Below are 19,603 nucleotides of genomic sequence, written 5' to 3' on the forward strand. Positions count from 1 at the left end.
AGGGCTCACTTTAAGGCATTCCCTACTCCTGTTTCACCTCTGTATCACATCCTAGACGCAATCATTCAGGTGCAGAAGCAATTTCCATTTCTGTTTCTACCTCTTTAACTATACTGGTATCACTATAAGAGACAATTCCTCACCCATCTCCCTCCTTCACGGAGGCACAGTTTTCAGTATAAAAGGGACTGTGATAGTTCTTTTATTTATTTTTGGAAGGAAAGATGGCTAGAAGGTGGGCACCCTTACGCTGGTGGGCTGCATTACAATAAGTTTATTTAGCTTTCAAAAAATAAAGTTCACATTCTCAAAGATTCTTTAAGATTGGGGTTTTCCTTTGATTAAGGACACACTATATACAAATATTTATATATTTGTATTTAAAGCCAATCATTGTGGTATTCATGTGCTGCCCTGTAGAGAATCAGTGTTGAAACAGCTGAAGGAATCACAGCAAAAGCAGGAACTTAGAAAGTCCATTATACACAAGGCAATCTTAAAATCCCTTATTTCATTTAGACACTCTCCAAATTATTTTCTAAATACGAATATCTCTTGATGCGATCAAATATATGAAGGAACAAGCTCACAGCCTATTACAAATCTTGGAGACGACTGAAACCACAAAACGTTGAGCTCAGTTGACATAATACCTCTTATAGGTGAGGTTGGCAGTGCTACTTCTAACTTCCTCTCATAAACCCATTTTCACTTAGTTATATTCTGTTTAAGGCTTAGTCATTTGGGTTAAACCCCTCCAGCCTCTCTTTGCCTCAGGCCCAGAACTGAAGCCAAGTTTCTTTTTAGTTATTTCTAAGAAAGACTAGAAGGGAAAAGAAATGCTGGCAACCCACTCTCTTTGGAAACTCTAGCAATGTGCTGTGTTTCCACAAGATGGTGAGATCTGGCAGGAGCTTGGTCTTCACGCCTGCCTCTCTTCCACATCTGACCCGTCTTCCTCACTCTGACACACTGACATATGACCAAATGGAGACGGCCAAGTTGCCACCTATGTTCCTTCACCTGCCATTTCCCATTGCCTGAGTCTTCAGAGCAAACTCGGTGATCTTAAGGGTCTTTTCCAACCTAAATGACTCTATGATTATAAAGGAGCAAAACAGCACCTGGATGAACCCAGAGCATCTGAACATGGCCCAGTCCTTACACCTCAGGCTTCCTGTCCATGTCTACTTTTACACTATTTCAAGGCACGACAAAGCAGGATTTCCAGAAAGCCATCTTCAGTGGCATCAAGAAACTTAAGTAAATTCCATCTAAGGCAGGTGCTTGGCATGTCAAATTTCAAAATAAATGTTTCTTGTGGTAAAACTACAAGTAACTGAGTAAAGCCCCATCTACTGGGAGGTACTGGGCATATCTACTAGGCAAGGCAGGTGGCTCTGGGGAAAACATGCATAGCTTTTTATAGGCAAACTTTCAATACCTTAAAGAGAACTGCTAGGCATACATCATAATTTTGAGCTTACTTCTTTTGCTGACTTGTGATTTCATCAGGTCATGGAGCCAGACGCAAGATAAACATGTTCAAGCAACACAGATCGTGAAAGCCAAACCAGAAATGTCCACATCGTCAAGGCCACTCTGGATTTTGCCTGTTCAAGGTGCTAACTGCATCACAGATTGCTGAGTTTTGTGGACTGATGCCCTCCCATCTGCAGCTGGGGTGGGTCTATGCATTGGGCATGTAACTGTGTATGAATATTTGCCCATGGACTTGCAGGCCTGATTGCTCACCTCCTGCCCTGCCTTGTTCCCATATCCTCTGGGTAACTTACTGCAATCCCACCTTGAGAGCACACAGGCAACATTCAGTTTATACAGGCAGTGGTTTCAGTAGGACAGTATGGACAGAAGAGGCATTGCAACTAATGCATATCATGAATAGGCACAGGTGGGGCCAAATGATGTGTCATTTGGTCAATATAAAGTCTCTTAATACTACTTGATCTAGATTGTAGAGCTGCTGCTTAACAGTGGCGAGGGGAGGTGTTGCCAGAGTTTCTCGTCCAGCCTTATGCAAAATCTTGCAACCCCCTGCCATGTCCAATCACACCCTGCTGAAAAGAGCAGCGGCTTAGCTGCCGATCGAAACAGGTGTTGGATCGAGTGCTGGTGAACACCGGAGTTTCTTCCACTCTGTTTTAATAGGTAATGCCACCTGCAGCACTGACCGCTGCTTTGCTCCCTAGATGTTGAGTGATGCTGCATCTCTGCTGCTTTCTTTGCATCTCTCTGCCTTTTGTCTTTCTAACCGGGTTTTTACCCATCCCTCCGACTACGCTGTTTGCCCCATGCCTGATGCAGGAGGGTGGGCTCTGGAGTCACTTCTGTGTTGCTCTTTGGCTCCTTGGCTTCTGTCATTTTTGTGGAAACCCACCCTACCTTCCCAACATCCACCCCTGTCCCCCAAACCCAGCATTCTAGCTATGCCCTCTTCCTTCGAGTCTTAGATATCCAGAAAGCTGGTTTTCTCCAGCAAAGGAGCTAAGCTTGATTTTTAAATTCTACAGTTGTGATCAGTGCAGGCAACTGCTGAACTTCTTTTAAGCCTCTCCTTTTCCCTAGAAGGCTTAGCAGTTGCAAGATCCTTTGTATTCACCTCATGGACTTGCTGAGCACAGCAATTGCAGTGGGAAGCCTTCCAGAGCCACATCGCCTTGTGCATGACTCAACTCAGGTGAATCATTAGCGCTCAGTGCCAAGAAATCACAGTAACTGCATAAAGGCCTGAAGGAAAATTCAGTGCAAGCTGATCTAGAACAGCCTTCAAATGCAGTGAGCCCTTCAAATACAGGTGTCCTAAATCCCCTCTGCCTCCACTGGTACCGGGGAGCCCACTGTGCCCTGGTAAAATAAGGCAAAACGTGGCCCCATGTGCCTTATATCTCTTTGGTGCAACATTATATTGCAAATGATAAAAATTACCCTGAGTTCAAGAAGAGGCTGGGCAGATTCGCAGAAGGGTGTTTAGCAGCAGAAACCACACGGACCTCAGGAAGGCCCTGAGCTGCAAATGGCTGGCAGCTGGGGGATACCCAGGACAAGTAGGTATTTTTGCATTTTTCTCCAGGAATTCATTTTGGCTGTGGCCAGAGAATCACTGCTGCCAGGTGGCCCCTGGCCTGACGGTGTGCAGCCATTCCCAGGAAAGCTGTTGCTTCCCAGAGCGTGTGTGAGCTCTTGGGTCTCTTGCTCATCACGGACTGGCTCTGCCTGCTCTGCCTGCGTGTGGCTGCCCTTGGTGGGAGCAGGTCCCCAGGGCATCGGGAGCCTTTGTAGCCTGGACCATCCTGCCTTGTGTTAAGAGCAAAGTAAAAGCTGGTGTGCTGCCCGAAACGCAGCTGGCAGTGCTAATTTTAGGTCAAGAGCTTTAAGTTTCCCTTCAAATAGCAAAGACTGCAGTTTAAACCTTTCCCTGAGCACGGGGCAACGTGTGTCTGACAGACAAGGACACAGTGTGTAAAAACTTGCCTTGCTGAAGTCAGCAGGGGTTTACCCCTTCTATTGAACGAGGGGCTTTTCTGACCACCCCCACCTTTCCATCATGAAGGAGCAGAGAGGTGCAGTCCCACACAGCAGTTTGCAGTCAGCAAATCCTCCCGTTGGGAGCAGCGAACTTATGAATTTTCATGGTATCCATTAGTAGTAAGCAGAAGTTGCCTTGAGACAGACTTTTTGTTAATTAACCTTCTGAACATGCACTTTTGTTTCTAACTGGTGAATGAATTTGGTGTTCAAAGTCTTCCCCACATGCCCCTGCTTTTTCTTTTTCTCTTCCAGGTTAATGGCTTTGTAATTCTTCATGGATAGTAAAATTATTACCAGGAGGCAAGAGCAGTAATTACACGGAGCAGAATAAATGCAAGCATTTGGACCCTCTGCTAACGTAAATTGATTTTGAGGGATCTATTCGTGCTAGACAAGGGTGTTCAAAGCCTGTCCTGCCCTTCATCCTCCCCCAGAAGAGAAATTTGGAGCATAACTTCTCAGGGATGTGAAATCTCACTGTGTAAGGATGTTAACATCTCCATGTTCACTTCTCAGCTTTTTATTTTTACACTGTCCAGCGAAAGCAGTCAGAACACGGACGAAGCACTCAGCTGTGCTAAATATTCCCAGCACAACCGTTTTGGTGACCGAAGACCAGAATCCCAAATGCCGAGCCTCTCGCACTCTTGTGAGTCCATGAAGACGGACTGCAGCAGACAGGGCTGGGAGGTTTCCAGGAGCGATGCATGAGAGGACATGGCCTGTCTCCGGCCAGCGGGCGATCTCCTGATCCAAGATGGTCAGAGGGGAATCTGGGGGCTCTGCACCGGCACTGAAGTGCAGCGGTTCAGATCGACTTGCTTCTGCATCTGACCACAGCACTCGTCCCTTCTGCCACGGCCAGCAGAGAGGCCCCAGGGCTGAGCCCCTGTCCCGCACACGCTCTGGATTTCTTACACCCAGAGGGACCAACTGCAGCCCAGTTATACAATGATATTTTTTCACAGGCAGTTGCAGAGGAGGGAGTGGTACAAAACCAGCTTCAGTTGGCACTCCTATAAACTGTGACATCCCCATTTTTTTAACTGGAGTCAGTTTTACACAAACTGCACAAAGCACTCACCTTAGAAAAAGCAGCCGGGTGATGCTGGCTGCACTATCAGGACCTGGTTACACTTCTGTTTCTTGCTGAGTCTTTACCAAAGTCTGTATTTTACTTAAGACTTGCCAGTTTGTCGGTTCTTAAGTCACTTACCTGACTCTTTAATGTTATTAGTTATTGTGGTAATTTATAATGAGAGTATTGCAAATGATCAAGCAATCTACAAAAGGCAAATATCTTACATCTATTTAGCAGCTGTTATCAACCAAACCAATAATTTAAGGAAAAGAAAAAATCAAGTTTCTTTCCCAAGACTTTTTCACTGTAAATCGTGTTGACCCCTATTATTTCCACTGACATTCTTTATTTGCTGACTTCTATACTGGTATTTCATTACTTTGCCCAGAATTGCTAAGCTTACTGGCTTAGAATTACTTTGATTGCACTAGTGATATTTTTTTTAATGATTCGCCCAAAATGCAGCATTTCTCCAGTCCTCTAAAACATTTGCAGTCCTCCAAGATTAAGTGGGAGTGGGTCAGAGGTCCCTTGAGCCAATTCATTTCATTCGTGAGGGTGCTAGTTGTCTGGACCTGTTAAGGTAATAATGTTTATCTCTAGTAATGCTGTTTAATAGCCTCCTTGGTTACTAATGGGATGGAAAGTACATTGTCCTCATGACATCAGTGCATGATTCTTCTTGTTTCCAAATTCAGAACAAAAATATTTATTGAACACCTCAGTCTTTTTCACATCGTCATCAACAATTTTACCATTTCCTTCTAGTGATGCAAGTGCTTTTGAAGCGACCATCATCTTAAATATAAACTAGAGCCAAATGCCAGCTTATTGCCCTGTTCTATTTAATGTACTTGTGACCGATTTAGGACCTGATTGTTCAAGACTGCAGCAATATGAATATCCCACTGAAATCCTGAAGGATCTTCAGCGTGAACTCAACCTCCCAGGATGTTGGTATAGAATCGTAGAATAGTTTGGGTTGGAAGGGACCTTGAAGATCATCTAGTTCCAACCCCCCTGCTATAGGCAGGGACACCTTCCACTAGGCCAGGTTGCTCAAAGCCCTGTCCAACCTGGCCTTAAACACTTCCAGGGAGGGGTCATCCACAACTTCTCTAGTATCTTTACTACTGCCTGCCAAAATGACTTCAAAGATTGAAATGGGCAATGACTGACAAAGCATACAGTCTTATTGATTTTGTTAAAGCTAAAAATGGCTGCAATTCAAGTTTTAAATTAGTCTGAAAGGCAGCACAGTACTTTTCTTAAGCCAATGACATTCTTAAATTTATTTTACAACAGCAGGCATCTTTAATACAATGTTTTTAAAAGCTGGTTTCTAGGCACCATTTGCTCTAAGTGCTTCTAATGTAAAAAATTAACCAGCTGTAGTGCAGACGCGGAAGAAAAATGTCTTAACTCTGATAGCACAGCACAGAAATGGCACAGAGCTACGAAAGTGCACTGTGAGGAAGTGCCCAATGGCCAATGACATCATCGCTGCCGCTGTTAACATCTACGATCTATGACCTGATCTTGTGATTAAGGGCTCTGAAGGTACCGACATCCCTTCACGTGGGTTATGTTACATCAGGTAGACTTCTCTCTTCCTGGACGCTCTTGGGCTCAAGCTGCCGTGAGCGGGGCAGCGGGGAGGGGGCTGTGTTTCTCCTGCTCAGAGGGCTCCTGCCTTGGGAGCGCCCCGGCCCCACCAGTGCAGTGCCTCTCCTCCTACTCACTGTGCGTGGGGCTCTGTGGCACAGTAGGAATGATACTGTCGCTCTCATCCTCCAACTCCATCACCCTTTTCTTTAAGGAAAAATAAAAAGCATATTTTAAAAGATAGCTATTTTGAGTGGTTTTTTTTTTGCTTTAAAGCAGGATATGTCACCTCTTTAAAAGCAATTGTGCCCATTTTTGTTTGCAAAGGCTGATCTGTAGGGGTGAGTAAGCCTAAGCCATATTTCTGCATGACTTTTTATCCTGCAGGGTGGAACAAAGAAACCTGGCAAATAATTGGCCAATACACTAGTCAGAGTTCAAAATGCTTTTAAGTATTAACTGGAAATTTCAAAAGTCCTTTTGTGCTACCAGGACAGTATTGTATTGGTTTTTTTCCTCCCTTCAAGTACTTGCAAAAGACATTTGCATAAAGTTTGCTGAATTCACTGTGAAAGGGCACAGCGAGCTCTCCGCAGAGCGTGGTTAACCTCAGCTCCTCTCCTTGTCCAGACATGTCCCGAGCAATCAGCTTATGCCTGAACAATAGATCATAGGACCAGTCAAACTACCACTGGAGAATTGCCTTTTCATCTTCTCCTTGTGTTAATAAGATGACTTGTTATAAATATGATCATTTCAGTAAAAGATGTTGCCGAGTTAGTTTTTTTTCTGCTCAGCTATTACCAGTCCATCAAAGAAAGAAATTAAAGACCACGTCATCAACTATACCACCATCTCTCCTCTCCTCACTTCATTGTCTTCACAGTTAAATTCTAATAAGATGTTATCTCCAGTTTACCTAGGGTCCCAAAGGGATCTGGTTTTCAACCTTGCCAGGTATACATTAGCTTCTGTTGAATGATTATTTGTATTAGAGGAGTGCTGAGAAGCTCAATGCATAGTACAAACGAAGTATTAAAGGCAGTCCCTGATTCAAAACGCTTGCAGTCTACTTGGGTACCAAAGATGGCAGGAGGGAAAATAGCTGCAAAGTGGGACAACTCTCATGTCCCACCTACTCTCAGTCTTATACAACACCTAGGTGTACAGTTCTCAGCCTTTTTCTTGCTCTCCTTGCATTTTCTTTTACGCTTGTTTTTTCCTGACCAGCCAGTCTCAACCACACTACTTGGAGAACCTCTTTGCTGTGTTGGCTCCTCCGTTCTCCACGATGCATTTGAGCTGATGCATATGCAGGCTCAGGTACTGAGCAATGTCTAATGTATAGTGGGGAAAATAACCCTTGAGAATGAATGAGAGAATAAGATAAAATACACTGCTAATGAAATGTCTCTGTATTTAAATTCAATTCATGGTGAGTGGGTGGAAAGCTCTAGGATGTTTTTTCAAGATCCTAAGAGAAGAAATTTGACCTGTAGCAGCTAGTGGGAAAGGCAAAATGAAGCTAGACATGACTGAGATGGTGATGTGCCATGGAGAAAGCTCTGCCCTGTGATGTGATGTAGAAGGTATTCTGCATGTCCCAGTGCAAAAAAGGATGGCCACAGTCCCTTAGTGAGATTTAGTAGTGTAATCCGTTCTCATCCCTAAGTACTCAGCTGTTGGGCAGGTGTGACCAGCAGTGACTGGTGTTACAGTCACTGTCTTTTCCTAGAGGCACTGCTTGCTGGTGTTATCTGCCTCCGTTTCCCTCTGGAACTGGTGCCATGGACACAAGCTGTTGAAAAAGGGGAAACCTGCACAAATCTGCTGTGCCCCAGGGAAAGGAGAGGCACCAGCCAAAGCTGATGCCTGAACCCTCCTCTGAGACCTCCTATGCCCTCTGATACTAGATCTGGCCAGTGAGCTACAACATGGCCCTTCTGCCTGCAGCGGCCAAATGCGATCAGTTCAGAGTTGTTTCTGCTAAAGCTTTTCCTGCAGAAAATGCAATTCACCTCCAAACATTGAAGCTGATATTAACAATGGCAGTCGGATGGTGGTGTTATCTCCCAGCAGGCATCCATCCTGCAGGTATAGGTACTGAAAGGGCCCAGAATTTTATTCATCTCGAAAAATACTGCAAAATAGTGAAATTTGGTGGAGGTGAGAGATATTCTGAGTTTCTTCTGGATAATTTAAACAAAGCAGCCTGTGTATGTAAGAAGTATGCACTTACTTCATGCTCAGCAGACAACCGACACTGTGGTACCTCTGGTTCTTCTTCAGATGTCACTTCACCTTCCTCAATCAATTATCTCACCTTCCCACAACTCATTTTTGGGAGTTAATTTCGACAGCATGGAAATACCCTGCAACTTGAGACTTGCCAGGAGTGTTGAAATGATACAATGATCTGTGTCCAGCTTACCTGAGGGCTTGTGTCAGTTGGGATCACTCCGTTTACCTGAAACGGATGGAGCTTCTACTTATAAAATTTGTGGTGAGAAGGACAGCAGCAAGCATGTGTGTGCAGTTAGCTAACAGGCATATTTTGTAGGGTTTTAAGACGATTTAATGAATGTGGAACACACGGGAGCTCATGCACCTGCTGACTAAAGATTAACCCAAAGTATCCTGAAACTTTTAAGAATTGGCATGTAACGAATTCCCTACTACTCCATCTTGAAAATACTGCTCTGCTGGTCTCCTTCTAGTGGTTTTTATTCTCCTATGGTGCTGCTAATCCAACTGTTTCCCCAAAATGAATAAATACTGCTCTGATGAGTTCTTTTAAAATGCTTGGCAAGCATATAAATCTCCAACTGATGACTTGTATGCTATAAATTACTAAAGCTGCCCCTACAGTTGACCCCATCGAAGCAGGCTGGCTCGTTCTGACACTGCTGACCTTTTCATCCATATTCATAATGTTCTTCCACACCATTCTCAAGTGAAGGAAGAACATCGCTGAACATCAACACAGTGGAATATGGTTTTAACTTCACAGGACAGCAAATGGGTGAATCTCCAATTGCTTTAGTAAATTATTCCCTGCAGGTCAGTAAATTATGAACCTTTTCTTCCCGTAAGGCCTTCACCTCTACACTGGATGTTACTGTAGACATATCCTTCAATTTAAAAGGAACTCTGATTTTTTTTTTTAAACGTATCTGTTAAATATTTCATCAAAGCTTTTCATCTTGCAGGCAAAAATTATAATGCAATAGAATGCAAGAAACCAAGAAGACAGTTTCAATCAGAACTGACATTTTCATTAAACTGGAATGGTATGATCTAGTATCGGTCAGCAGAGCAAACACTTGGCTACAGAGGCAATAGTAATGATTCCTCTAGAGATGCAACTGTCTACTGTAACCTAAAATCTCCCTTCTTTATTTGCCTTATTTATAAGGCCAGCAAAGAAAGTTCAGCAGTCTTGGATTTCCAGTAAAGTACATTAATTTGATCAAAACATACAGGAATGGCTTCTTTTTCATGAGTTCTCATTCACCCGTTGCTGAGTCTTGTCTTAATAAGTCTCAGACAAGGAGTAACTTTGTGCAGTTCATAAACCAGTGAGCTCCTGTTGAATGACAATTTCAGTTTCCTTTAGTGTAAACTGGTCTTTAAATTCGAACTAGGATTTTCATCCACTTCATGAATATCAATCAAATGGCACCAGTGAACTAAATATCAAGAGGATTTTCCTAGAAAGGCCTGAAATTGATCCAATGGGAAGCGTTCCATAAAGCGCCTGCGGAACAAGCAAACCCTTAGGACATCAGCTGCAGCGAATGTACTCCCAAAGGGAACCTTGGGCTGGGTCTGAAAACGCTTAAGTGCACAAGCGGAGTACTAGGGTAAAAGGAAGGAAAAGAAAAACAGAGGTGGTTACTGGAGCAAAACTGCTTAAGGAAATCTTGCATCTCTGGTATTCAACCAAATATTCTTGCCTTAACATTACAATAACAACCACAGAGGAATGGGAGAAGGAATTTGCTCACGGTTTGGAGGGCAAAGTACAGCCCTCTGGCCATGCATGTTGCATTGGATTCTCCAGGCCATGTGAAATCATGTTTTCTGTCTGAGGCTTGCACCTTTCTCATAAGAAATATGCACATTCACAAAAATTAATTGAATGAATAAGAGGAAAAAAACTGAAATAGAGATGATCTCATGCTGCCTGTTATTCCCATTCTTGCACACAGGAGTGCTCAAAACCCTGCTGCTTCTCTTATGAAACCAATCAACTTTCCCCGAGAAGCTATTTCTTTAAATGTGATATCGAAATAGCTCCGACTTGCCATAAGGTGATTCCTATTTAAGATGCCACACCATACAACCATGTATCATCTGACCTAATCTCATCAGACAGCACGACATCATCATTGCTGAGCTTTTACTAATTAAAAATGCCAAATACGAGATCAGTTAAGCATACGTTTTTAATTTTTTCAGCAAAGTTTTATACCACACAAATCCTAGATGAGACATTCTGACAATGTTCACACTACACCAGCTCCACTCTTTTATTGCATTGATATTTCTTCCTGCCCCCCCTCGAGTTATGAGGGTCATAAATTAAAAATAGCTCTACAATTTAGGCTACATAATAAAAAGAAAATAATTTCTGTGGCATAGCAGGGGAATAAAAGAGGATGACTGGAGAAGGCCATACTGCACATTCTGAAAAGAAGCGTTAACACATATAGGGTTTTATTTTAGTAAATTCCATAGTAGTAAAATTAAATGTCATGTTGATACATGGGACCATGTTGTGGGTAAAAAAATACAGGAAAAACTCTCTAGCTGGTAGAAAACAAGGACGCTAGAATGAAGCCATTTTGTGCAATGCTACTACACTCCAGCTAAGAGTCTGTCTCTATAGCTGGTTAAAAATGGGTTAAAAATACTAGTCTTGTAAAAATTCATCTTGTAGAACCATCCAAATGACAGAGGCCTGTCCCAGTCAGACTGTATCTCTGCAAACATTTATGCAAGTGAATAACCGTGCACATGAATGGTCTCATTGTTTTCCAGTTGACTAGGCAGGACTGGGGCCTGTTCCCGGCTGTACAGGAGACGGGAATGTTGGCAACCAGCACAACTGAGATATTGGGCAGAGTGAAAGATTGATGCTTGGACAGAGAGGAGGGGCAGATTGCTTTTGCTGGTCCAAACTCAGTTCAGCAACGTTGTTACACCAGTCTAACTAAAATTAAGATAAACATCCATACTCTTGACAAGTACCTAGTCATTTAAAAATCAATCAATCAACAAGAAACAAAAAACATCAAGGGAAATATTTTCCAAATGGCACTTACCAAGCACATATTCAGAAGGGGGATTATTTGCATTTTATGATCATCCGGCTCATGCTGATACCCAGAACCAGTGATGAAAAGCTTTGGTCTCAGGCTCTGTAGGAAAGGGCTCAATCCCACACTTTCTGTTGGCAGGCAATAGCACCATTAGCTCTATAAAAGACACAGGTTCAGACCTGCAGTGTCCTCTTGCAAAAGTCCACAGATCTTTCCTGCTCGTATTAAAAATCAACGCAGAAATCCTGATCTAAAGCGAGAACGCTGCAGGTGTACACCGGGAGCGTATGCAGCTCCTTGCAGCGGGGCCTGAAGAACTGGCCTGGCTGCAATTTTGGCTTTCTGGGAAAGAAAGTCATCACTGGGGAGCAGAATTCATCTGAGTGCAGAAGGGTGTTAAGAAACCCTGCGTGACCTACTTGTGAACCTCTCCTGATGCATCTCAAAGTAAGTTAGCAAAGAGCAAATGAAATAAATAATCTTGGAGCATAGTGCCTGACGACTACTTCTACAGTCTCTTTGATGCAAAGCAGTCAGGAATTCACGAGCTGCACACGTGTCTGCGAATATACATGCATGCAGCTGCGCACGCTGGATTTCAGCCAGCCTGTGACAGGTTAATCAGGCAGAGTTCACCCAGCAGTCCTGCACACCTTTCCTTATAAACTACTCGTCATGTGAATTTCTAAGCAATAACCCAAATTATTTCTCTCCCTTAGCTCATGCACAGGGAAAACTGCCCTTCAGGGGTGGAGCCACATGGGATATCTGGACCAGGCTATGGCCAGTCTGGAACAGAAACCTCCTCTGCAGCAAGATGCTGCAAGACGGTTCACGTTTGGGAAGTCTGTCAAAAATCCCCCTTACATCAGAGCCTGGCAGAAAAAGTTTGATTTAGTTCAGCTCCTCTGGGGATGGTGGGTTCTTTGTTTGGAAGCAGGGATCTGAAGTGGTTCTGCTCCACGCTGTGATAGCTGTGGGTTCAGGGTGTCAGACAAAAGGTGTTTCAGTCGAGTAGATGACCTGATTCAACAGCTCTGGAAACAGAAATCTGGCTTTCCTATAGCCCCGTGACCTGCTGTTATTCTTCGGCCTGGACATTTTATCTCCCCTTCAGACCTGTTGTTTCCTGGGAATATGAGTGCTTTGGGACAGGGACCGGTCCTTGCTCTGCACCTGCACAATGTACGGTACAATGAACCTCCTGCCACCTGGGTCGGGCAGGTTACTACAGCCGTGGGCATGTCCCTTGTAGCTGAGGGTGACAGTGCTGTAGATGAACGAAGAGAGATTTCCATGATAAGCACCTTCTTAGTGTGAGCTGCATTGTGCAGCTGCACCCAACTTCTTGAGGTCTCTCGCAGGTCTCCCCTCATCCCTGAGGGAAGAGATGGTTTTAAGACACTTCTATAGTATTATATTTTCAATGGCAGTTGTGTGTTTGGTCAGCCTGCAGTGTAAACTACAGCAGCCTACGGGTTGCAGTGGCTGCCAATGGGGCTTGTTCCAATAGGACAAAAAAATAAAAATCAAAGTACGGCAGTGCAACGGCTCCTCTTTCCCACAGAGGCACTCTCTGCCTGGGATTTGAAGATGACATGTAGCACCAGGCTATTCTGCAGCCCCCAGTGCTCACACACCGCTTTGGGAAGGCTGACGAGAAAGGAGAAGGAAGTACTCCACTTACTAGCTTTTTTATTCCCTCAAGATCACTGGAATAAAATAAAGAGGCTGTAATGCAGCATTCAGCCAGGCTCAGTGTATTGGCCTAAACTGCATCTTCAATCAGGTCAGAAGACACGTGGTGGGAACAGGAACTATTTTTTTTCTCTATAAATAGTGAAGTACTAACTGCTCAGATAAATACACATGTATAAACAAACGGTAAAACTGGGCTTAAAGAGAGACTAAAGCAAACACTAACCTTTTTACAGTAACTTATAACAAAGATTTGCCTAGATGGCAGGCTTGTATAAAGAAGTAAATTATCCTACTTCCTTACAGCACTATAGATGCTCTACAGATCTGTTCACAGAGCAGCCTCTCCAGTAAACAGATGTGGTTCAGAAAGAAGTGAATAATATTTACAAAAACTTAAGCTATAGGTCAGTTAAATCAATAATAAAACATTACTCAATGACAGGACAAACTGGCAAATATGGTGGAAGTCCATTTTTATTTATAAAGGATTTCTGCTACTTTACGGCAGCGCTCAATGCAAAAGCCTTTAAAGCACCCCAGAAGTGGCAGCTGCTCATCCTGTCCTCCTGCCTGGTGTCCGAGGGACATGGCGCGCTGCAAGGGTGTGGTGCTCCGCTCCGAGGAGATAGCAAGAGCACTCCAATAAAGCACAGATGCTGCAGCCTCAGCCAGCTTTGAAGCCTTTGAAGATAATCACACCTTGAAAACACCCTGGGGCATGATGTATTTGCCAGGGAAGAAGTCAAATGTTGATTAAAGAAGGCAATAATACTATTAATCAAATAATAACAAAGTCCTACTGCTCTTCAGAAAGAGGAAGGAAAAGAAGAAATGCTGTTTTCCTTCATCCTGCCTGGCTCTCCAGCCTTGCAGTGGATGACCCTCCCCACCACCGTTCCCGGGGGACGGGTCCCGCTGCTCTCTGGGCTGCAGTGACATTAGCCTGACTGGAAGCTGTAGGCCAGGAGTAAGTCCACAGAGTGATGCTGCTGTAGGACTGTCCCCCATGAGCGGCGTACTGGACCTATGGTTTCCATGCCATGAGACATTATTACATCCTGAGCCAAAATTCTAAAAGACAGCACTGAAGACACCTAGGGAAGCTCCTGCAGGTGAGTCAGAAACAATACTCAAAACCAAATGTACAGCATATAAATGCAAAGACATCTCTTCTGTCTGGAATAGGAGCCTGGGCAAACATCACTATGAACTTCTTGTCTTCCCATAGCCTTTCCTTAGCAGTCTGTGCCAGCTGGAGCCAGGGAACCAGTGCATAGCTGCTGCTGCTGTTTGCAGCTCCCCTGACTTCTGCAGGAGCTGGGGGCTCTCGAAAAAGCTTTTGCATCGCCAAATAGTTGGATCCCTTATCACGATACTGAGTTTTCCTCTCAACAGGGAAAAAAGTGGTTATTGCTCTCCACACTTACTGCTCTTCAGGAATTTCCTGAAAAAGAAAGAAAAAAGAACCCATAAAATGGCATGTCCTTTCACAGCACCCATTTCAGGCTCCTATTCCATGCCCACATCCTTGAGGTTAATTCAGTCCTGTCAACCACCTTCAGGTACTGCCCTGCAAGGGGACTTGAGGGGTTCATGTGGAGATGGATGCCAACCTACTCCCTGGAGCCTGATGGAAGGTGAGGGAGAAGAGGCTGGTGGTGGGACTCAGGTGTGAAAGGAGGCTGGTGTTACATCTTGGGTGGGAGAAGAGGCCGGAGCTGGCTCCAGTGGCTAGCGGAGGCAGCATCTCCCATCCCAGCACCCCGGGCTTGCCTGTTGGGCCTCCCAAGGTCGGGGACAGCCGCAACCACATCAGAGGGGTGTTGCGAGGCTCCACTTGTGCTCAGGGAGCCCCTCGGAGCGCCTGACACGAGGGATGCTGAACCAGGGCACGGCTGTTACTGCACCGAGGAGCCATGACCCAGAAACCCCCTCAGCCTCTGTCACACCTGCCCTTCAGGTGCCGGGCCCCCGGAGGGCCAGCCCCGGCCACGGAGCCGGAGCGGGGGGTGCCGGGGCGGGGGGTGCCGGGGCGATGGGCCCCGGGGGTGCCGGGGCCGGGGGTACCGGGGCGATGGGCCCGGGGGGTGCCGGGGCCGGGGGTGCCGAGGCCGGGGGTGCCGGGGCGCTGGGCCCGGGCAGGGCCGCGGCCGGGCCCGGCGGTTGGAGCCGCCTTCCTGACGTCGAGAACCTGCCGCGCGCGGGGGCGGGGCGGGGCGGGCGCCGGGAGCGGCCCGCGGGGCAGGCAGAGCCGGCTGGCGGGGCGCGGCGCCCGGCCTGCCACCGCGCCGAGGGCCGCAGCAGGTAGGGCGGCGGGGGCGGGCTGGGGCGGGGGGGAGCCGGGCCCCGGCAGACAAAGGGCCGGCCCCGCGGGGTGGGGGAGCCCCGCACCGCACCGCACCTGGGCCGCCGCGGCGGCTCCGGCCGGGGCTGCCCGCCCTCCCCTCAGCGGCGAGCGCCGCCCGGCCGCGGTCCTGAGGAGGGGGGCCGGCCCCGGCGGCAGCCCCGCAGCCCGGCTCGGGGCGGTGCGAGGCGGCCGCGGGGCTCGGCCGGCGGCTCCCGGCTGCCCTCGCCGGGCGCTTTGTCGGGGAGGCGGCGTTTCCCCGGCAGGGCCGGGCGGCGGGGCCGCTCGCATGTCGCGACACGGGCGGGGAAGCCCGTACCGCCGGCTCTCCGGAGCGGTTTGCCGTGTCAGCAGCCACAGAGGGGGCGGCGGGGCGTGCGGTCTCTCCTCGTCCCCCCCCCCAGGCCTGCGCCTTGCCGGGGGAGGCCGGTCCTCCTCCCCGCGGGGGTCACCTGCGCTTCCCCGCGGCCGCTGGGGCCGGGCAGGCCGGCGGGGAGGCCGGGGAGCGCGGCGCAGCCCCGGTAAAATTGAGATCTGCTTCCCTCGGTGCATTTAGGAATGCAGCTTCGACCCCGGGAGGTGGGTGAGGGGAAGGCCTGATGTGTGCCACTTTATTTTCCTTCAGCCAGGGAGAGGAAAATGCGATATTGTGGGAGAGGGAGGAGGAGGGGCCGCAGGAACAGGCTGCCTGCAGCCGGGCTGTAGCAGCGACAACAAACAGGTGTGGCTGGGAGAGTTCCCGATAAGTGCTGCGCGCCGCTGCTGCCCTCCCGGCTTACAGCTGCCTGTCGCCGGGGAGAGGGGGGCGGTGAACCCCGAAACCCTCCGGTGGGAGCTGCTGCCTGTGGTTCCTGTCCTGGGGTAGCAGCGGGGTTTGGGTTTTGGACCAGCTCATGCAGTGAGGGAGGAAGGAGGGATTTGTGGGCTCCCAACTTACATCAGTGTGGAAGTGGGGTGAGCAATAGGGAGGCTGTTCTCCTCCCAGCACCGGTGTAAATGCTCCTGGGAGTGTACCGTGAGAGCTTATGTGAGCTAGGTTATGTCACCTTACTGATGTGCTGGTCCAGACCTTTGATGACGGGGGAAGTTCGAGCTGTGATTTGTGCACAGTGCTAGCGATGAGGAAATGTTCTGGAAAAGATGTCTCCCCCCCCCCCCCCCGGTATTTCATCATTTCATTGATTGGGTTCAGCTGCATGCTTCATTTTTTAAACAATCCTTTCTTCAGACTCTTGGTCTTACTTTGCTGTGGGAATATTTCCAGGGCCGCAGAGCTCCTACACATGGCACATGGGCAGCAGATCCTGGCACACGCTTCACAACTGCTTGTTGCCACGAGACGTTTAAGACATGAACACAAAGTGAAAGAGGCAGCGCTGGGTCCCATGGCACAGGGAAATTTGGGAACTGCAGCTATGCACTGGTGTACTTACTTCATTAATAGCTCACTGCGTGTTGTGTTTTTTTGTGTTTAGGATGTATAAAGGTTAAATGCCAAGTGCCAAAATGAGCGTGACTTCGTGGTTCTTGGTGAGCAGCACTGGCATTCGCCATCGGCTCCCTCGGGAGATGATATTTGTTGGCAGAGATGACTGTGAACTGATGCTCCAGGTAACATGGCTTTTTTTGTTATTTCTTCTGAAGATGCAGAAGATGTGAATGCAACGCTGGGGGTCTGTAGAGGTGTTGCATGCTTTCTTTGAATGACATCTTTGAAAAGGAACTTCCTTTTTTATGTTGAGTGTGCGGTTCCCACGAAGGCTTGATATGTTTGTGAAAGTGCAAGTGAGGTTTCTTTCAAATTGCCATGTCATCAGATAGATAGGAGCTGTAGTCGTGGGAGATTAATCAAATAGATTAACTATCTTGATGCTACTGGAAGTAGTAAGCAAAGACATACCATTCTGTCCTGATATGCGATTATGCTGCTGTTTTTTCTAGCTTTTAATACATGCACTGTTTACTAGTATGTGTGATTTGAATGGGGGCAGGGTTTTTTTGTTTGCCTGTTTTTCCCTTTAAGTTTGATTAAATTGTCAGTGCTTGTAAGTCTCACTTAGGTTTTTTTTATCATGGTTGGAAATACTCATGTTTAGCAGAGAAACTCTAGCTGTTTTGGTGGGATGAGTAAGGTGGTGGCCTCTTCCCAAAGTAATTGTGTTACTGGGGCAAACTTGCAGCTTCTATTAGTGCTTCCCATACTAGTGTGTGTCTTTGCTGGACCTAATCCAACGTGTCTGAAGTGTTGACTGTGGTCTGATGTTTGACAGCATAATGTAATGGACGTCACTCCAAACAAATGGAGCTGGAATCTTGCAAAGAGCTTTTGACAGGAGCAGTTTAGCTCAGGAATTTGTAGAAGCTCAGAATTAAATTAGCGTTTGTGCTAGACCCATGCCATGAGTACTTAAATGCAAAAAAATGTTAGACTGCTGCCTGTCCCCCTTTTGCCCCTTTACAAAGGTGACAAATGTGCCTGTTGGTGGCAAAATTAGGAAGCTGCACAACAGGGACTCCTTCCCCTGTAGTTATGTCCTAAATGCTTTGCTGATGTTCCACCAGGCAGGCTGTGTTTGTAGTTACTGCAGGGATTTTGTATGATGTGTTAGCTGGAGGTCTGTTCAGGGGGGTAGAAGTTCTTGTACGAGGTGTGTTTGGATGGCAGGGTGTTGTCTAGCTGTAATAAAATGTTAGTGTCTGCAAAAGGAGGGCTTGCAGTGTTCGTGCCGCTCTGCTAGCTGGCAGTGAATGGTATGGCTGTGCTGCAGTGGTAGAGTCTGAAGCATACTCCTGTTTGACAGCAGATAGTTTGTTTGGGTTTTCCTGTGAATCACACTGTCTTTTATTTCATGTTTCTACGTGTCTGACTGGTGAGGCATGTAAAGGTGAGACATTAAAAATGTGTTCCCTCATGACTTGAAGGGAGAAAACATACACAGTAGCCTTGGTTTCCAAAAGCAGCCTGAGTTTTAGGGTGCCCATCTTAATGCCTTTTGAAGGTACTTGAGTTTTTTTTTACTGCCAGGGTTCAGCACTCTGAGAATCACGTCTCAAGTTGTGCACCCTAAAACAAAAGTACCCAAATACCAGTCACACTTAAAATGCATTGCTTGTTTCTCTGGTTATTTATGGGGCTAACTGGGCAGCGTGGATTGTGAGCCACTCTGTAGCACATGGAGTATTTCATGCAAGTCTGAGCTGGCTTATCAGTGTTCCGTGTAGACTACCAACCTTGTGATGCTCTACATTTGCCATGCTCTTTTCTGCAAGGTAAATGAATTGGGATTACTGGAGGAGCCAGCAGTATCTGGCCAGGACCAGGGAGGTGATAGTGCCCCTGTACTCGGCACTGGCGAGGCCGCACCTCGAGTACTGTGTTTGGTTTTGGGCCCCTCACTACAAGAAGGACATTGAGGTGCTGGAGCATGTCCAAAGAAGAGCAATGAAGTTGGTGAAGGGTCTGGAGCACAAGTCTTAAGAGGAGCGGTTGAGGGAGCTGGGGTTGTTTAGTCTGGAGAAGAGGAGGCTGAGGGGAGACCTTATTGCTCTCTACAACTACCTGAAAGGAGGCTGGAGCCAGGTGGGGGTCGGTCTCTTCTCCCAAGTAACAAGTGATAGGACAAGAGGAAACGGCCTCAAGCTGCGCCAGGGGAAGTTTAGGTTGGATATTAGGAAAAACTTCTTCACCGAAAGGGTAGTCAGGCCCTGGAACAGGCTGCCCAGGGAAGTGGTTGAGCCTCCATCCCTGAAGGTATTTAAAAGATGGGTAGACGTGGTGCTTGAGGACATGGTTTAGTGGTGGACTTGGCAGTGCTAGGTTAACGGTTGGACTCAATGATCTTAAGGGTCTTTTCCAACCTTCACGATTTTATGATTCTATGATCTGTGAGTTTGAAGCAATTGTATTTGGGAGCTCGTAGGTGGTGGTGGTATTAAAGGAAGTTTTTGTTATTTCACCGGAATGAAGGCTCCAGATTGTCTATAGAAGCCAGCTGCGTA

General features: G+C 46.8%; 1 protein-coding gene across 1 annotated transcript in view; it reads left to right on the plus strand.

Moving 5' to 3' along the window:
- The first annotated feature begins 15,476 nt into the window (after positions 1-15,476).
- CEP170B (centrosomal protein 170B) overlaps positions 15,477-19,603 on the plus strand; it is a 60,188-nt gene continuing 56,061 nt past the window's right edge. The window contains exons 1-2 of the mRNA XM_087747882.1: positions 15,477-15,564; positions 17,080-17,215. Coding sequence (XP_087604008.1) covers positions 17,096-17,215 — 120 coding nt within the window. The 5' untranslated portion in view covers positions 15,477-15,564; positions 17,080-17,095. The remainder of the gene's footprint in view (positions 15,565-17,079; positions 17,216-19,603) is intronic.

The sequence above is a fragment of the Nipponia nippon genome, unplaced genomic scaffold (assembly GCF_047370975.1).
Source record: "Nipponia nippon isolate SJK-2023a ecotype South Korea unplaced genomic scaffold, ASM4737097v1 scaffold_11, whole genome shotgun sequence".
Lineage (NCBI taxonomy): Eukaryota > Metazoa > Chordata > Aves > Pelecaniformes > Threskiornithidae > Nipponia > Nipponia nippon.